Source organism: Pan troglodytes, chromosome 18, assembly GCF_028858775.2.
Source record: "Pan troglodytes isolate AG18354 chromosome 18, NHGRI_mPanTro3-v2.0_pri, whole genome shotgun sequence".
In the NCBI taxonomy this organism is placed as follows: Eukaryota; Metazoa; Chordata; class Mammalia; order Primates; family Hominidae; genus Pan; species Pan troglodytes.
Window position 1 is genome coordinate 88,357,294 of NC_072416.2, and position 17,432 is coordinate 88,374,725.

A 17,432-nucleotide genomic window follows, 5' to 3' on the forward strand; every position below is an offset into this window, starting at 1 on the left:
GGGTCCTGCTAAGGAAGCATAATGGGGTCTCCGACCCTCCCATCCCAGAATGACTCTACTCATAAGGGAGGAGGTCTGGACACCCCGGTCCTGTGGGTGCCATCTTGTGGGACCTTAAATTCACATGGAGGAGTGACACACAGGTGGGTGGGAGGACAGACCCCACCTCTGGAGGTGCTTCTGGGTCTCTTCCAGGATGGCCGAGGAGACGGCCACACCATGGGCCTTGGAGGCGAGGGCAGCCATCTTGGCAGCCAGGGTCCGGCTCTCACTCTCCAGCTGTTGGTGCCGTTTCTGCAGCCTCTGGCTGGAGCGCAGGTCCTGCGCTCAGGGGGAAGTGGGCGAGAAGTCCCTGGAGGTCACCGTTTGGGATTACGACATTGGAAAATCCAACGATTTCATTGGTAAGGGGGCATAGTGGGAACACCGTCTCACTGTGTGCCTGTCCTGGATCAGGCCACAGCCCCTCTTTCCTGGTCCATGGGGAAAGCTGGAGCCACGGACCACCTGCCCCTAGGTCAGACCTTCTCCAGCCTGACCCTTGTGCCCCAGGAAGAGACAGGCCCAGAGACGGAAGGAGTTCTGGGAGGGTGACACAGCACTCTGTGGTGGAGCACAGACAAGACACAATGATGGGCAGTGCCTCGGGCTGGACTCTGAGCCCTAGAGGCCCCAAATTCCCAGTGGGCCTGGTGGCTGTGCATAGTGGGGCTGCCCGGCCCTTTCTCCCCTCTTCAGGCCCCCATTCCTTGACCCCTGATGCTGCCTCTGCACCCTGCCCCTATCCCTGCCCTGGTGGAAGAGAGACAGGATGGCTGGGCCCTGACGGGGCCAGAGTGTGGCATGGAGGTCAGGTCCTGTTCATGCTCAGAACCCAGTGGGCAGTGGGAGAGGCTGGCCTTCGAGCACAGAACCTGGGAGGGGGCATGGGCCCCACGCCTGGGAGTTGGGGGTCCCTGTGCCCCAGCTGCCCCTCCTGTCCTCCTGCAGGTGGTGTGGTTCTGGGCATCCACGCCAAGGGGGAGCGCCTGAAGCACTGGTTTGACTGCCTGAAGAACAAGGACAAGCGCATCGAGCGCTGGCACATGCTCACCAGCGAGCTCCCAGGGGCTGTGCTCAGCGACTGACGCCCACCCGCCACTGCTACCCCTGCCGCCACCTGCGCCCGGCACGGCTGGCCCCGGGCTTCCCCAGCAGCCACCAAGGCCTGTGGCCCCCACACTGGGGGAGATCCAGAACCCCTGCTTGGACACAGAGCCACTGCAGTCCCCGCTCGGAGGACGTGGAGGGCTCAGCCACTCTGGGACGGGGAGGGCAAGGAGCTGGGGTGGGGGGCTCTCAGCCCTCTGGGGCCCAAGAAGCCGGTGGTGGAAAGAGACCTCAGCACCTGCCCAGGGGAAGGGGACACGCCCATCTGGGAGCAAAGACCCTTCTAGAGGCCAGCCCTGGCTGAGAGGACAGGAGTGTGGGGGCGCCTTGGCGGACAGTGGGAACAGAGGAGGGAGGTGGTGAGCAGACAGACAGGTGGAGGATGGGACCTTGAAGACTGGCTGCTCCAGCCCAAGAAAGCCTGACTGCATCCCTCATCTCCTTCGCTGCTGGGCAGATGGAAGAAGTGGGCTTGCCGGCCGAAAGTCTGCCAGAGTTCCCGGAGGCTCCTGATGACGGGTAAATTGGCACATGCTTCACTCAATGATTCCACAAGCCCTGGGGGTGAATGAGACACAGGGCCTGCCCTCAGGGAGTTCCCATCTAGTCAGGAAGCCGGAACAAACCATTCCAACTGGGGTGAGAAATACCAAGACCAGCTTGACCAGTCTGCAAGTACCGTGGGCTCTGCTGACTCTGCCGGGAGGTCAGGGAAGGCTTCCTGGAGGAGGCGGTGCTTCCGTAAGGCCTTGGAGGGTGAGTGGGGGCTTCTAAAAGCAGTCCAGGCAGTGGGAGTGGTCTAAAACGGCCTGGAGAGAGAAAGCCAATGGGGCTGGGGTGCTGTGGACCCGGGGTCTCCTCTCCAGGGGAGGGTTTGTTAGGAAGGTGTGAGGCTCGAGGCAGGAGGTGGGGGACGTGATGGAAACACCATGGAGAAACTGGTGTAGGCTCAAGTTCAGACCTCAGACCCAAGTCTCCCACTCTGATCTCTTTCTACTCCTGAGGGACCTCAAGGACGGAGCCCGCCCCTCCTCCTTCCCGGCATAAGCATCAGGTCAGCTGCGGTGGAGAAAAGGGTCCCTTGTGCTTGGAAAAAAAGCAAGCATTCCTACACGTCCTGACTCTGCCCTTTCCCCTCCCCTCCACTCCCTGGCTCACACTGGGGGCCTCCGGGTGCTTGCTCGTGGCATCTTGGTCCCGCTACCGCCACAGATGTCCCTTTTGGGAGTAATCAGTGGCAGTCCAGCGCCGTGTCTCTGGGGAGGCCTGTGGGGCCAGCTCCACCCTCCAGGAGCTGAGCAAGAATCACCCTGGCTGGTGGGCCTGTCTGCTCCCCTGAGTCAGACTCCCCAGGAGGCTTGAGAGTATCTGAATCTTGGGGCCCATGCCTGAAGCCCACAAACTTTCTCTGCCTACCAAGGGCCCCTCAGGAACGCTGGGTGAACAGATGCAGAGCCAAGGAGTTGCACAGCCAGAGTCCCAGTGTGCTCAGCCCATCAGTGTGTGATGGAAACAGAGGCCCAGAGAGGTCAGGTGACCTGCCCAGGGCCTTCCAGCCCCACACATCAGGCCTTTCCCAGGTTGCAGGGAAAACAGGACCCCAGCCCCTACACAGTCCCTGGCTACCTGCTGCTCATGGAGACTTGTCTCCCCATCTTTAGGAAGGGTTTTTATGTGAAGGTTTTTGCATGCACTGGTCTGAACGCATGTTCACAGCCCTGCAAGGTGGGTTTGATTCTCATCCCCATCTTGCAGGTGAAACAGGTTCCCAGAGTCTGAGTAGTTTGCCAAGGCCACACAGCCAGGAAGGGGTGAACCAGGACTCAAACCCAGGTCCTCTGACTGCCACTTTCTCTCTCTGGGGATCGGTACCCCCAGTCCCTTCCCTCCTGGTCTGTCAGAGACTCAGCAGAGACACCAGGTGAAGGCTCAGTAAGCTCAGGTGCATGATGGAGACCTGGGGTCTTGTCACTGTCCTGCCACCTCATCCGCTGGCTTTGAAACCATCCGTGCTACTTCAGGCTTCCCCAGAGGTGTCTAACCTGGCCCCCAAACTCAGCCACCCCACCCTAGCCTCTGGGGGCAGAGGCAAGGGCTCCTCTTTTCTCCACACAGAATGGGCACCCTCTGGGGGCCTAAGGTAAGAAGTGGTCTATTTCTAAAAGGCCTGGTGTCTAGTTAAGCTTTGGGTATCTTCTTAGCTTTGCTTTTTTGGGGGTCTCATTCAGAGAGGAGATTTGACAGCCTCTCTGAAGACACAGAAGTGAATGGCAAAGCGAGAAGAGGCTGTACCCCCCACCTACCATGACTTCCTTATTAGGCACATGGGGAATAAGGGGCCTGAAGGGGCACAGCTGGGACAAGAACCCAGAACTCCAGCCCCCCAGTCCAGGGCTCTCTACTGCCCAGGCTGTGCAAATGGGGCTGGGACCGAAAGATGGGGACAGTCAGGCTGGGAGGCAGGCTTACTGGCCAGCCAGCCCAGGGGCAGCACGGGCACTCGGGCAGGAACTCCCCAGGAAGTTTGGAAACCTTCCTTTCCTAGGATCTCAGCACCCTTCTAGATCCCGTGCAGATTGTCTTTCTGTTAAAGCATTTTGAGGCCGGGCACGATGGCTCACGCCTGTAATCCCAGCACTTTGGGAGGCCGAGGCTGGCGGATCACCTGAGGTCGGGAGTTCGAAACCCGCCTGGCCAACAGGACGAAACCCCGTCTCTACTAAAAATACAAAAATTAGCCGGGCGTGGTGGCGCACGCCTGTAGTCCCAGCTACTCGGGGAGGCTGAGGCACGAGAATCGCTTGAACCCGGGAGGTGAAGGCTGCAGTGAGCCAAGATCACGCCACTGCACTCCAGCCTGGGCGACAGAGCAAGACTCCATCTCAGAAAAAAAAAAACAAAAAACGCTTTGAGAAGCTGCAGAAGCGGCTCTGCCTTTGACCCCGAATGGGCATCTTTACTCGGGTCCATCATCCCCACAAAGACAGGAAATCTGATGCCAAAAAAAAAAAAAAAAAAAAAAAAAGTCATTCCAGGTGTCAGTAACCAGGCGCTGCCTCCAGCCCCGCCCCGCCCGCCGCCCCGCCCGCCGCCCCGCCCGCCGCCCCGCCCGCCGCCCCGCCCGCCGCCCCGCCCGCCGCCCCGCCCGCCGCCTGCGCCAATCCCCGACGGGCCCGTCTTCCAGCCCGGAAGCGGTCACCTCCTGACCTCTAGTGGCGAGCGCGGGGAACTGCGCCCCGGCCCGTCCGCCCGCCGAGCCCGGGCCGTGCATGCCGTGCCCGTTGTTCCTTCGCAAACCGAGTGAACCTCCCGATGCATGGACTCTGGCTGTCGTCGACGCAGACTCTCGTGCACTGCTTAACCCCGTTTTGCTGCCATGTGACGGCTGCAGACACTGTCCTCAAACTGCAGTCCCACAGACAAGTTTTGTATTTTGGTCTGACCTACCCGAAGGTGTCCTTTTTAAGTCTTATTTGTTAATATTTATAATGACATATAATCCAAAGTAAATGGAAACGTCATATTGCGATCTCATTGCCTTGGCGAGACTCTCACCTTTTAATAGATTTGAAGGGGGTGGGGGCGGTGGCTCACGCCTGTAAGTCCTAGCACTTTTGGAGGTCGAGGTGGGAGAATTGCTTGAGGCCTGGAGTTCGAGACCAGCCTGGTCAACATGGATAAACCACGCCTCTAAACACACACAATGACAATTAGCCTAGCGTGGTGGCACACACCTGTAGCCCCAGGTATTCAGGAGGCTGAGGTAGGAGGAGGAGGATCGCTTGAGCCTGGAAAGTGGGGATTGCAGTGAGCTGAGATCACGCCACTGCACTCCAGCCTGGGCAACAGAGGGAGACCCTGTCAAAAAAAAAAAAAAAAGATTTGGAAGGGTAGGAGGGGAGGGTGGAAAGACGGAGGAAAAGGCAACTGAAACCTACTCCGGATATAGTCTTGTTACTCTTCACCAGGAACCCATTTGAGGTAGGCCCTCAAGTTACAGATGGGGAAACTAAGGCCCAGAGAGGTTAAAATACTTTTACAGAATCACACGGCTGGTCGATGGCAGAAGCAGGATTCAAACTGAGGCAGCCGAAGACTTTTTGCACCAGGACCTCTCGGCCATGCTGTTGTCCACTCATCCAACAAACAGCTGTGGAGTATTGACTATCGCCAGCCCGTCTGAGGCTCCAAGAGTCGTACATTTTAGAAGGTAATTTAAGACATGTACTGCTTAGGTTTGGAGGGAAAAAAATAAACCTTCCTAACCACAGATTAGTGTATTAGGACTAGTAGCAATCCCCACACTTTATACTTTCATTCCACCTTGTTAGAAAATGTTGATCAATGGTTGAATACAGTTTATTGTACATCATTCTTTAGGTCAGAAATTTCTCGAGATAAAAGCCTTTGCTTTCTAACATCGACTAACGAAGAAAATGTTTGTCACTGAATGTGCAAACCTCTCAATCTCTTTCCTCTATGTCCCCCTTCAGGGTCAGGGTCAGGGTCCAGGTCCGGGTCAGCGTTTCGCATTTAGTCAGGGTTTGGTGTTCGGTTTTGGCCGGGTTAGGGTGGGTTAGGACTCGGGTCATAGTTTTGGGTTGGTGCGGTTGGCATCCGTGCTGGAATTTCCTTTCTGGCTGTCACCGTGACCGTAACCCGAATTCTGGTTCCACTGCTCAAGATCAGGGCTCTTTTCACCGCTGGCTCCATTCATTGCTTGCTCCTCCTGCTTATCTCTCCTGTCCAATCTGCAGAGCTCGCCACCTTCTTGTTCCGCCCTCTTCTCCCTAACATCCAATAGCAGCCTTCTCCGCAGTCCTTGCTCCGACCACTCCTGTCTCTTGCCCAATCAGCAGGCTCTACCAATGCTTACTCCGCCCACTTCTCTCGTCCAATTGGCAGGGTCTCCTCAGTGCTCGCCCCACCTACTTCATGCCCGTCCAATTGCAGGATCTCAGTGCTAGCCCCGCCCGCTTCTCGCTCCTATCCAACCAGTAGAGACTCTACCAGTGCCCACCCTGCCCACTTCTCTTTCTTATCCAATGACAGGATCTCCTAGTGCTCACTCCGCCCACTTCTCTCCCCCATCCAATCAGCGAGCTCTGCCAGTGCTCGCGCGTTCCTGTCCTTGGGGGAGGGAGCCCGGGGTCTCTCGGGGAAACGGAAACGCAGGCTCAGATGTGCGGGTCCAGTTTCGAGGCGACGCGGCCGAAGCGCTCTTCCGCCACACAGTGGTTTTGTGGGGCAAAGGCCGCGCGATTCCGCAGGCCCTGACCCTGCAGGGACTCAGGATGGCCCTGGGCGCTTTGTCCGGGTGGAGCAAGGGCCCGCCCGGCGGGACGTCTGCGGGCGGCTGCGCAAATGGCCCCGCCGGCACCGCGCGGGCCTGGGGATGGGGGCAGCCTGGGGAGGCAGTGCCTGCGGGTGCCGCCCACGCCGAGCGCTCTCTGCCTCCCCGAGCACTCGCTCCGGACTCCAGGGCACCGTGCACCGAGTGCCATCCCCGCTGTCCGCACAGGGGCTCGGCTGGGCTCTCGCTCCCTCTCTCGGTGGAATGAGCTTTTGCAGAATGAGGGGACAGACTTCGAAGGAAACACATGCAGGCCTGACACCTAAAGAGAAAGCCAGCTGTCCCTGTGGTTTATTGCTAGTATTTTGTCTGATTGCTTTTCAGTGAGTCAGTGGTAGCCAACATCTTTAGTTCCTAGTACGTACCAGTGCTGTTTGAACACTCTCCCTGCGCTCTGTGCTCTTCCCATGATGAAGTGAAAACTTCATGTAAGGACAGGGAAAGTGTATCCTGGCCAGCTGTGGGGCTGGATCCACGTGGGGTCAGCCCATGGCATGTTTGACCATCACACCGAGCTCACTGCTGCTCCTTCTTTTCCTTATACTGTTATGACATCAGCGTCTCTCCTGACACCACCTGTGCCTGCTCATATTTAGGCCTGATACTGCCCAGGTGTGTGACCCTAGGCATGTTCTCAAACCTCTCACCTGTAAAATGGGGATGGTGCTAGGACCTGCCATGGGGTGGTTGCAAAGGTTAAGCGGGGGTGGTTAACCAAAGCCTAGGAGCATCAAGGAGCACCATTGAGACACAGTGAGTATTTGTGGAATATTAATTCTTAATTCTTTAATAATTCTCTAATGAATTATTTACTTAATTCCTTTAGGATCAATCATCATTTATTCACTCAACTGTTAGGCTCATCATTTTCAGTTAGGTTAGGGATAGCATAGGGTTATGACTGTTAGGGTTAGGGTGGGGATTAGAATTCTATATGAGATTTGGGTGGGGAAACAGAGCCAAACGATATCATCAGTCCAATATTTTATATTAAGAGTTACAGAGATGTCGAACTCCTTACCAACTGATAACTATAGTGCCCACATTTTGCTCATGGGGAAACAGAATTAGAAAAATAAAATATCTTGCCTAGACTCCCAGCTAGCAAGTGACCTATGCCAGGCTTGAGTCTACCGACAGATCTGAGGTCTTGGACTTTTAATTACTATTCCTATTCAAGTCTATCATTTTGGATGTATTTCCTGGGTGACAGGGTGAGACCCTCTCTCAAACAAAAAAAGAAACCCAAAAAGTTTGTTTGTGAAGAAGAAGGAAAACTAGTTTTATGTGGTGTCATCAAGAAGTGAGAAAAGAAAATGTCTTGATCATAGAGCATGATCTGATACTTTAAAAGTTGCCGAGAGGTCAGATAATGAAGGCAGATGGGACCTTTTGAGCTTACTGGTGACCTTCATATGAGCAATTTCACTGTTGGAGATGAAGCCATGTTGGTGTTCAGTTACTCAACATTATTCAACATCCCTTCATGCTAAAAACTCTCCATAAACTAGGTATTGATGGAACGTATCTCAAAATAATAAGAGCTATTTATGACAAATCCACAGCCAATATCATACTGAATTTGGACCAAAGCTGGAAGCATTCCCTTTGAAAACTGGCACAAGACGAGGATGCCTTCTCTCACCACTCCTATTTAACATAGTACTGGAAGTTCTGGCAAGGGCAATCAGAGAAAGAAATAAAGCATATTCAAAGAGGAAGAGAGGAAGTCAAATTATCTCTGTTTGCAGATGACATGATTGCATATTTAGAAAACCCCATCGTCTCAGCCCAAAAACTCCTTAAGCTGATAAGCAACTTCAGCAAAGTCTCAGGATACAAAATCAATGTGCAAAAATCACAAGCATTCATATACACCAACAATAGACGAGAGCCAAGTCATGAGTGAACTCCCATTCACAACTGCTACAAAGAGAATAAAATACCTAGGAATACAACTTACAAGGGATGTGAAGGACCTCTTCAAGGAGAGCTACAAACCACTGTTCAAGGAAATAAGAGAGGACACAAAACAATGGAAAACCATTTCATACTCATGGATAGGAAGAATCAATATATTGAAAATGGCCATACTGCGCAAACTAATTTATAGATTAAATGCTATTCCCATCAAACTTCCAGTGACTGTCTTCAAAGAATTAGAAAAAACTACTTTAAATTTCATATAGAACCAAAAAAAGAGCCCGTATAGCCAAGACTACCCGAGGCCAAAAGAACAAAGCTGGAGGCATCACACTACTTCAAACTATACTACAAGGCTACAGTAACCAAAACAGCATGGTACTGGTACCAAAACAGAAATATAGAACAATGGAACAGAACAGAGGCCTCAGGAATAATACCACACATCTACAACCATCTGATCTTTGACAAACCTGACAAAAACAAGCAATGGGGAAAGGATTCCCTATTTAATAAATGGTGCTGGGAAAACTGGCTAGCCATATGCAGAAAACAGAAACTAGACCTCTTTCTCATACCTTATGCAAAAATTATGTCAAGATGGGTTAAAGATTTAAATGTAAAACCCCAAACCATAAAAACCCTAGAAGAAAACCAAGGCAATCGGGTTAGGGTTAGGGTCAGGGTCAGGGTTAGGGTCAGGGTCAGGGTCAGAGTTAGGGTCAGGGTTAGGGTTAGGTTAGGGTGAGGGTGAGGGTTAGGGTCAGGGTCAGGGTTAGGTTAGGGTGAGGGTCAGGGTGAGGGTCAGGGTTAGGGTCAGGGTCAGGGTAGGGTCAGGGTTTGGGTTTGGGTTCGGGTTAGGGGTTAGGGTTAGGGTGAGGGTTAGGGTGAGGGTTAGGGGTTAGGATGAGGGTGAGGGTTTGGGTCCGGGTCAGGGTCAGGGTCAGGGTAGGGTCAGGGTTCGGGTTCGGGTTAGGGGTTAGGGTTAGGGTTAGGGTAGGGTTAGGGTTAGGGTTAGGGTAGGGTTAGGGTTAGGGTCAGGGGTAGGGGTAGGGTCAGGGTTAGGGGTAGGGTCAGGGTCAGGGTCAGGGGTTAGGGGTTAGGGTTAGGGTTGGGTTAGGGTTAGGGTCAGGGTCAGGGTCAGGGTTAGGTTAGGGTCAGGGTTAGGGTCTAGGGTTAGGGTCAGGGTTAGGGTCGGGGTTGGGGTCGGGATCAGGGTCAGGGTTAGGGTTAGTGTTAGGGTTAGGGTTTTAGGGTTAGGGTTGGGTTAGGGTTAGGGTTAGGGGTTAGGGTTAGCGTTGGGGTTAAGGGTTAGGGTTAGTGTTAATGGTTAGGGTTAGGGTTTGGTTTTGGGGTTCAGGTTGGGGTTGGGGTTGGGGTTTGCGATTACGGTTGGGGTTGGTGTTGGGGTTAGGGTTAGGGTTTGGGGTTAGGTTTAGGGGTTAGGGTTAGGGGTTAGGGGTAGGGTTCGGGTTCGGTTTGTTGGGGTTTGGGGTTAGGGTTAGGGTTTGGGGTTTGGGTTAGGGGTTAGGGATTAGGGGTTAGGGTAGGGGTTAGGAGTTAGGGGTTAGGGTAGGGGTTAGGAGTTAGGGGTTAGTGTTAGGGGTTAGGGTTGGGGTTAGGGTTAGTGTAGGGTTAGGGTTAGGGTTAAGGGGTTAGGGTTAGGGTTAGATTACAATTTCTAACCTGTTTTATTTTGTTTTTTTTCTGAGACAGGGTCTCCCTCTGTTGTCCCGTGCTGGAGTGTAGTAGTGCTATCGCAGCTGACTGCAGCCTCAACCTTCCAGGCTGAAGCGATCCTCCCACCTCAACCTCCCACGTGGCTGAGACTACAGGTGCTTGCCACTATGCCCAACTAATAGTTGGAATTTTCGTATACGTGGATTCCAGAGGGGTGACAGCGAAACATGAGTAAGCATGGATTTTGGTATATGCAGAGATGGGGGGCTGGAACTAATTCTGTATACTGAGGGACGACGACTGTATATGTTTTTACAATTACGCTGTAGGATACATACTGTTGCATAGCCTTGAAAATAATAATTTTTAATTGAGTGGAATAATAATAATATTGATAAAAGTAGCAGCTGGCCAGGTGTGGTGTCTCACACTGGTAATCGCAACACTTTGGGAGGCTGAGGCAGGAGGATGGCTTGAGGCCCAGAGTTTGCGATAGGCCTTGGAAACAAAGGGGGAGTCACCATCCCTACAGAAAAATACATGAATTAGCCTAGTGTGGTGGCATGTTCCTGTAGTCCCAGCTACTTGGGAGGCTGAGGTGGGAGGATCACTTGAGCCCAGGGAGGCTGAGACTGCAGTGAGTCATGATCAGGCCTCTGCACTCCAGCCTGGGTGACAGAGTGAGACCCTGTCTCAAAACAACAAAAAAGTAGCAGCTAACATCAACTGACCTTTTATACCAGGTGCCTATTGATACCATAGTTTAATTTCTTATAACTGTTTCTTATTTCACTTACCAACTCTGTCTTCAGTTACTCCCAGATTTTTACTGTGTGTGTACAGATGACCTTTTGTTTAGATTGAATTGTCTCCCCAGAAGTAAGATTACTGTGAGTCATGGTGAATGGACATTCTCATTACCCTTGATGTAAATCGACAGGGTTTTGGGTGCCTCCCAGCTACAATCTTAGCACTTTGGGAGGCTAAGAGAGGAGGATTGCTTGAGGCCAAGAGTTGGAGGAGGCAGTATGGCAGTATGGTGAGACCCTGTCTCCAATATTTTAAAAAATTGACAGGCTTTACCCTGGAAGGCTTATACACAATTTAAACACCCCTCATAGTGTAAGAAAGTGCCCATTTCACTGCACCTTTGCCAGCACAGGGTATTATAATTTAGTAAGTCATTTTTTGTTTGATTATTTTACATAGACAAAAGACCTCATATTACTTTACTTGTCACATTTCAACATCTTTCCTCAGCTTATTAGCTCTATTTCTTTTCTGTCTGTAAATGGTTGTTGTTGTTTTGTTCTTTGAGACAGGGTCTTGCTCTGTCACCAGGCTGGACTGTAGTGGCATAATCATGCCTCACTGCAGCCTTGACCTCCCAGGCTCAAACTTCCGCATTCCGAGTAGCTGGGACTACAAGTGTGCACCACCACTCCCAGCTAACTTTTTTCTTCTTTTGGATAGAGACAGGGTCTCACTGTGTTGTCCAGACCGGTCTCTAGCTCCTGGCCTTAAGCAATCCTCCTGCATTAGCTTCTCAAATTGCTGGAATTTCAGGCATGAGCCACCATGCCTGGCCTGGGCTATTCCCACATTCTCTAGAGTTCTCTTTACTTTGTGCTAGCCAATCTCTCATTATGCTGTTCACCTGTTATAATGAATAATTCTCTGTATTAAATTTTACCACTTTAAACTTTTGAGTGGTTTATGCTTCCTGATTGGACTCTGACTAATATGTTAGGAAGGGTCCCAGGAGGTAAACCCACACAGATGGGATTTGGGCATAGGTTTGGTTTCCCAGGGGGCAGTGCTGAGCTCTTTGCCAGTGGGAAATGGGATGCTGGTGATTTCCAGTAGGTGACCTCACAGTGACTCAAGCTACCACTTACTGTTGATTGTGATGAAATGCCAGCTGAGGCACATGCCTTGGGAGCTAAGTGGTTGCTGCCCTTGACCACTGTGAAGACTGGTGTGGGAAGGGTCGCTTTGGATGCACTTGAGCAGGGGTCCCCAACCCCTGAGCCATGGAGCCGCAAGGAGCCACACAGCAGGAGGTGAGTGGTGTCGAGTGAGGGAGTGAGGGAAGCTTCCTCTGTATTTACAGCCACTCCCCTTTGCTCACATTCCCGCCTGAGCTCCACCTTCTCAGATGAGCAGCAGCATTAGATTCTCATAGGAGAACGCACCCTGTTGTGAACCGTGCATGTGAGGGATCTAGGTTGTGCTGTCCTTATGAGAATCTAATACCTATTGATCTGTCACTTTCTCCCATCACGCTCAGGTGGGAACATCCAGTTGCAGGAAAACAAGCTTAACACGCCCACTGATTCTACATTATGGTGAGTTCTGTAATTATTTTATTATATATTACAGTGTAATAATGGAAATAAAGTGCCTAATAAATGCAAATGTGCTTACATCTTTTGGCCCAGCTCCTACCTCCTGGCAGCCTCTCCAGGCCCAGCACTTTCTCCAGTCAGCCTCTACAGACCAAGCTCATGACTCACCATGGCCTATTTAGGCCCATACCCTACCTCACGGCAGTCTCCGCAGATGAGGCTACTGCCTCACAACAGCCTCCACAGGCACAGCTCCATCGTTACAATGGCCTCTTTGGACCCAGCTCCTGCCTCCCAGCCTTCTCTCCAGGCCCTGAACTTCCTCAAGTCGACCTCACCAGGCCCAGCTCATGCTTCTTTGCAGCCTCTCCAGGCCCAGCTCCTGCATCTTGGTGGCCCCTCCAGGCCCAGCCTCTGCCTCCCGTCGGCCTCTACAGTCCCAACATCTGCCTCACAGCAGATTCTTCACGCCCAGCATCTACCTCACTGTGGACCCCCCAAGCCAAGCTCCCAACCTTTTAGCAGCTTCTACACACCCAGCTCCTGCCAACCAGTGGCCTCTTTAGGCCAAGCTCATGCTTCACAAGGGCCTTTCCAGGCCCAACTTTTGTCTCATGGCAACCTTCCCTGGCCAGATTCCTGCCTGTCTCCCAGCAGCCTAGACAGGCCCAGGTCTTGCCTCACACTGGCCTCTCTACATCCAGCTTATGCCTCACGGTGGCCTCTCCAGGCCCAACTCCTGTCCCAGGACGTTATCTCCGGGCCCAAAACTTACTCAAGTCAGACTCTCTAGTCCCAACTGCTGCCTCCTGGTGGCCTATGAAGGCCCCAAATCTCCTCAAGTTGACCTCTCCAGGCCCAGCTCCTGCCTCCTGTTAGTGTCTACAGGCCCAACCTCTGCCTCATGGGGGCTTCTCCAGGCCCACCTCTTCCTCTTGGCTGGGTCTACAGGCACAACTGCTGCCTCACAACAGCCTTTTTTGGCCCAGTTCCTGTCCCGCTCATGGCGGCCAATGTAGGCCCAAAACTTCCTCAAGTCAAACTCTCCAGGCCCACCTTCTGCTTCCCGGTGGCATCAACAGGCCCAGCTTTGACTTGAGAACAGCCTCTGCAGGCCCTGCTCTTGCCTCCCAGGGGCTTTTTCCAGGCCCAGCTCTTGCCTCATGGCAGCTGCCCCAGGCCAAATTTCTGCCTGCCTGCCAGCAGCCTCAACAGGCACAGCTCCTCCCTCACACTGGCCCATTTAGGCCCAACTCATGACTGTGAGGCCATTTCCAGGCCTAGTGCCTGCCTTGTGGCTGACTCTTGAAGCCCAAAACTTCCTCAAATCAGCCTTTTGCCCAACTTTTGTCTACTGTCGGACTCTACAGGCCAGCCTCTGCCTCACAGTGGAGCCTCCAGACCCAGATGGTGTCTCACTGTGGCATCCTCAGGCGAAGCTCCTGCCTTTCGGCAGCCTCTCCAGGCCCAGCTCCTCCTGCCTCCCAGTGGCCTCTTTCGGCCCAGCCCAGCTCATGCCTCCCGGCGGCCTTCCCAAGCCCCGCTTTTGACTTTCGGTGGCCTCTGCAGGCCTCGACAAGGCCCAGCCTCCTGCCTCCCGAAGGCCTGCACAGGCCCAGCCTCTGCCTCACAGCGGACTCTCCACGCCCAGCTAGCTGTCGCCTCACTGCGGCCTCCCAAGTCCAAAGCTCCTGCCTCTCGGCCGCTTCGGCAGGCCCAGCTCCCGCCTGCCAGTGGCCTCTTCAGGCCCATGGGGCTCATTCCTCACAACGGCCTTTCCAGGCCCAGTTTTTCCCTTCCGGCGGCCTCTCCGGACCCAGAACCTCCTCAAGTCGGCCTCTCCAGATCCACTTGCACCCTCCGGGCGTCCTCTCCGGGCCCAGCTCTTCTTCCTGGTTGCGTCTCCAGGCCCGACTCCTGCCTCTCAACAACCTCTTTGGACTCAGTGCCTACCCATCTCCTGGCGGCCTTGGTCGGCCCACAGCTTCCTCAAGCCAAGCTCCCCAGGCCCAGGTCAGGCCTCACGGTGGCCTCTCCAGGATGAGCTCCTGCCCTCCGATGGCATCTCCAGGCCCCAAATGGTCTCCGGTCGGTGGGCTCCTCCATGCCAAGCTTGGGCCTCCCGGCGACCGCCGCAGGCCCAAGATGTCCTGAAGTCAACCTCTCCCGGCCCTGCCTCCCAGCAAGTAAGCAAGCTCTTTTGGCTCAACTCCTGCCCAGCTCCCAACCACCTTTGTAGGCCCCGAACTTTCTCCAGCCAAGCTCTGAGGGCCCACCTCTTGCCTCCTGGTGGCCTGTACAGGCCCAGCACTGGTTGGAGAACAGCGTCTGCAGGCCCCGCCCTTGCCTCCCAGGGGCCTCTCCAGGCCCAGCTCTTGCCCCATGGCGGCCTCCCGGGGCCAAGTCCCTGCCTGCCTCCCAGCAGCCCGCGTGCGGCCCAGCTCCTCCCTCACGGTGGCCTGTTGATGCCCAACTCATGCCTCTGGCACCCTGCCCAGAGGCGTGAGCCCCTGCCTCACACTGGCTCCTCCCACGCTGAGAGAGGTCAGTGTGAGCCCTTGCCTCACACCGGCCCGTCCCACGCGGACAGAGGTCAGCCTGAGCCCCTTGCCGCACACCGGCCCCTCCCACGCTGAGAGAGGTCAGCGGGAGCCCCTGCCTCAACAGGCCACCGTGAGGGAGGAGCAGGGTCGCACGCGGGCTGCTGGGAGGTAGGCAGGGACTTGGGCCCGGGAGGTCGCGGTGGGGCGAGAGCTGGGCCTGGAGACTCCCCTGGGAGGCAACAGCGGGGTCTGCAGACGCCCTTCTCCCGCCGGAGCTGGGACTGTTCAGTCACTGGGAGAAGGGATGTGGGTCTGAAGAGCTTGGTCGCAGAAACTTCGGGGTCTACAAACGCAGGCAGGAGCTGAGCCAAAAGAGCTTGTTTGCTGGGAGGCGGGAGATGCAGCCAGGAGGAACAGCTGGGCCATGCGGGAGGCGGAGGCCAGGCCTCCTCAAGTTGGCCTCTCAGACCCACTTGCAGCCTCCCGGCGTCCTCTCCGGGCCCAGCTCTTCCTCCCGGCTGCATCTCCAGGCCGGACTCTGGGCCGACTCCAGGTCCCAACAACGTCTTTGGACTCAGCTCCTGCCCAGCTCCCAGCGGCCCTGGTAGGCCCACAACTTCCCTAAGCCAAGCTCCTCAGGCCCAGCTCAGGCCTCACGGTGGCCTCTCCAGGCTCAGCTCCTGCCCTCCGATGGCATCTGCAGGCCCCAAACGGCCTCCGGTCGGTGGGCTCTTCTAGGCCCAGCTTGGGCCTCCCGGCAGCCTCTGCAGGCCCAAGTCGTCCTCAAGTCGGCCTGGAAGAGCAGCAAGTCGGCCTCCCCGGGCCCAGCTCCGTCCTCTCGGCGGCCTCTCCAGGTGCAAAACTTCCTCGAGTCAGCCTCTCCAGGCCCAGCTCCTCCTGCCTCCCAGTGGCCTCTTTCGGCCCAGCCCAGCTCATGGCTCTCCGCGGCCTTCCCAGGCCCCGCTTTTGACTTTTGGCAGCCTCTTCAGGCACAGAACTTGATCTCCAGTCGGCCTTTGCAGGCCCGGCCTCCTGCCTCTCGAAGGCCTGCACGGGCCCGGCCTCGGCCTCGGCCTCACAGCAGACTCTCCACGCCCAGCTAGCTCTCGCCTCACTGCGGCCTCCCCAGTCCAAAGCTCCTGCCTTTCGACCACTTCGGCAGGTCCAGCTACTGCCTGCCAGTGGCCTCTTTAGGCCCAGCTCATTCCTCACAACGGCCTTTCCAGGCCCCGTTTTTCCCTTCCGGCAGCCTCTTGGCCTCTAATTTGTTTATCTTTTGTGTATAAATCCCAAAATATTGAATTTTGGAATATTTCCACCATTATATATTTTGGTAGGTAATTTATTTGGAGTGAGTTTCTGCACCATGCCCGAATTTTTTATTTTATTTTCCTTATTATTTGGTGTTAAACAGGTTTAATGACGGTCATGGCAACTTTTTGGCACAATGAAAAATATCGCCCATGATCAACGTGTTCTGTTCTGGGGAAGGAGGCAAAGGCAGGGTGAATCACTTTCTTAAAAAGTATAGCTCAAGTTGGGAGTGCAGAGGGAATGGGGAGAAAACCCTCCCGCTGCCTGTGTCGAAGTGCAGGAGCCCCCACCCCCATACTCACCTGAGTCCAGCCCCTCTGGGGAAAGAAGGGGTGCATGAACTCCCCCTAGTCCACAGGCGCCTCCCTGTGGCCCAAGGCCCTCTTCACACTCCATCTTGTAGCCCAGCAGGAGCTATTTTCCGAAAAGTGAAAAGCTCTGAAGGTCCCACAATTCATGGTATGTACAGGGGCTCGGAGGAGGGAAACTGCCCAGCTTTCCCCCGGCACAGCTGCAGGGGTAGGGGGTATAGATAAGAGGAGCAGGCCTTGGCCAGGCGTGGTGGCTCACGCCTGTAATCCCAGCATTTTAGGAGGGGGAGGCAGGCAGATCACGATGTCAGGAGATCGAAATCAGCCTGGCCAAGATGATGAAGCCCCGTCTGTACTAAAAATACAAAAATTAGCCGGATGTGGTAGCGTGCACCTGTAATCCTAGCTACCCGGAAGGCTGAGGCAGGAGAATGGCGTGAACCCGGCGGGAAGAGGTTGCAGTGAGCCAAGATCGCACCACTGCACTCCAGCCTGGGTGACAGAGCAAGACTCGGTCTCAAAAAAAAAAAAAAAAAAAAAAAAAAAAAAGAGGCAGGCCTTACTCTGTCCCAAACTGAAAGGATTAAATGGCTTTACCTGGGAGAAGATAACCATCCTGCCCTCCATTGCTACCCCCACATACTGTCCATGTTCTCAGGGGGTACTGTGAGTCCTGGGATCTTTGGGGTTGCCCACCTGCCTGTGGTAGTTATGGAGACCCCCAGGTGTTGAGGCAGGGCTGGGGTGTCCCCTTCCAACCAGGCTGTCAAGGCCCCAACTCTAGGGCAGAGGCAGTGGCAGGGCAGCCAGG

General features: G+C 54.5%; 2 protein-coding genes and 2 pseudogenes across 2 annotated transcripts; all 4 read left to right on the forward strand.

The window, feature by feature from the left end:
- The first annotated feature begins 12 nt into the window (after positions 1-12).
- LOC129137483 (double C2-like domain-containing protein beta) lies at positions 13-1,905 on the forward strand. The gene is made up of 2 exons (XM_054669678.2): positions 13-404; positions 991-1,905. The coding sequence occupies exons 1-2, from the start codon at positions 197-199 to the stop codon at positions 1,125-1,127; spliced, it is 345 nt and encodes a 114-aa protein (XP_054525653.1). The 5' UTR covers positions 13-196; the 3' UTR covers positions 1,128-1,905.
- Positions 1,906-12,081: 10,176 nt separating this feature from the next.
- On the forward strand, positions 12,082-13,258 carry LOC129135350 (putative uncharacterized protein FLJ46235). The gene is made up of 3 exons (XM_054687296.2): positions 12,082-12,168; positions 12,396-12,453; positions 12,547-13,258. Exon 3 carries the CDS (start codon positions 12,623-12,625, stop codon positions 13,244-13,246), a length of 624 nt encoding a protein of 207 aa, XP_054543271.2. The 5' UTR covers positions 12,082-12,168; positions 12,396-12,453; positions 12,547-12,622; the 3' UTR covers positions 13,247-13,258.
- Positions 13,258-13,851, forward strand: LOC129137482 (putative uncharacterized protein FLJ46235; annotated as a pseudogene).
- Positions 13,852-15,270: 1,419 nt separating this feature from the next.
- On the forward strand, positions 15,271-16,198 carry LOC129144514 (putative uncharacterized protein FLJ44672; annotated as a pseudogene).
- The last annotated feature ends 1,234 nt before the right edge of the window (positions 16,199-17,432 follow it).

Bases quoted from the DNA above. Each gene is read 5' to 3' on its own strand.
- LOC129135350 (XM_054687296.2), top strand. From the start codon at position 12,623: ATGGCCTATTTAGGCCCATACCCTACCTCACGGCAGTCTCCGCAGATG.
- LOC129137483 (XM_054669678.2), top strand. From the start codon at position 197: ATGGCCGAGGAGACGGCCACACCATGGGCCTTGGAGGCGAGGGCAGCC. The intron at 405-990 runs GTAAGGGGGCAT...GTCCTCCTGCAG, and splicing joins AAAATCCAACGATTTCATTG to GTGGTGTGGTTCTGGGCATC.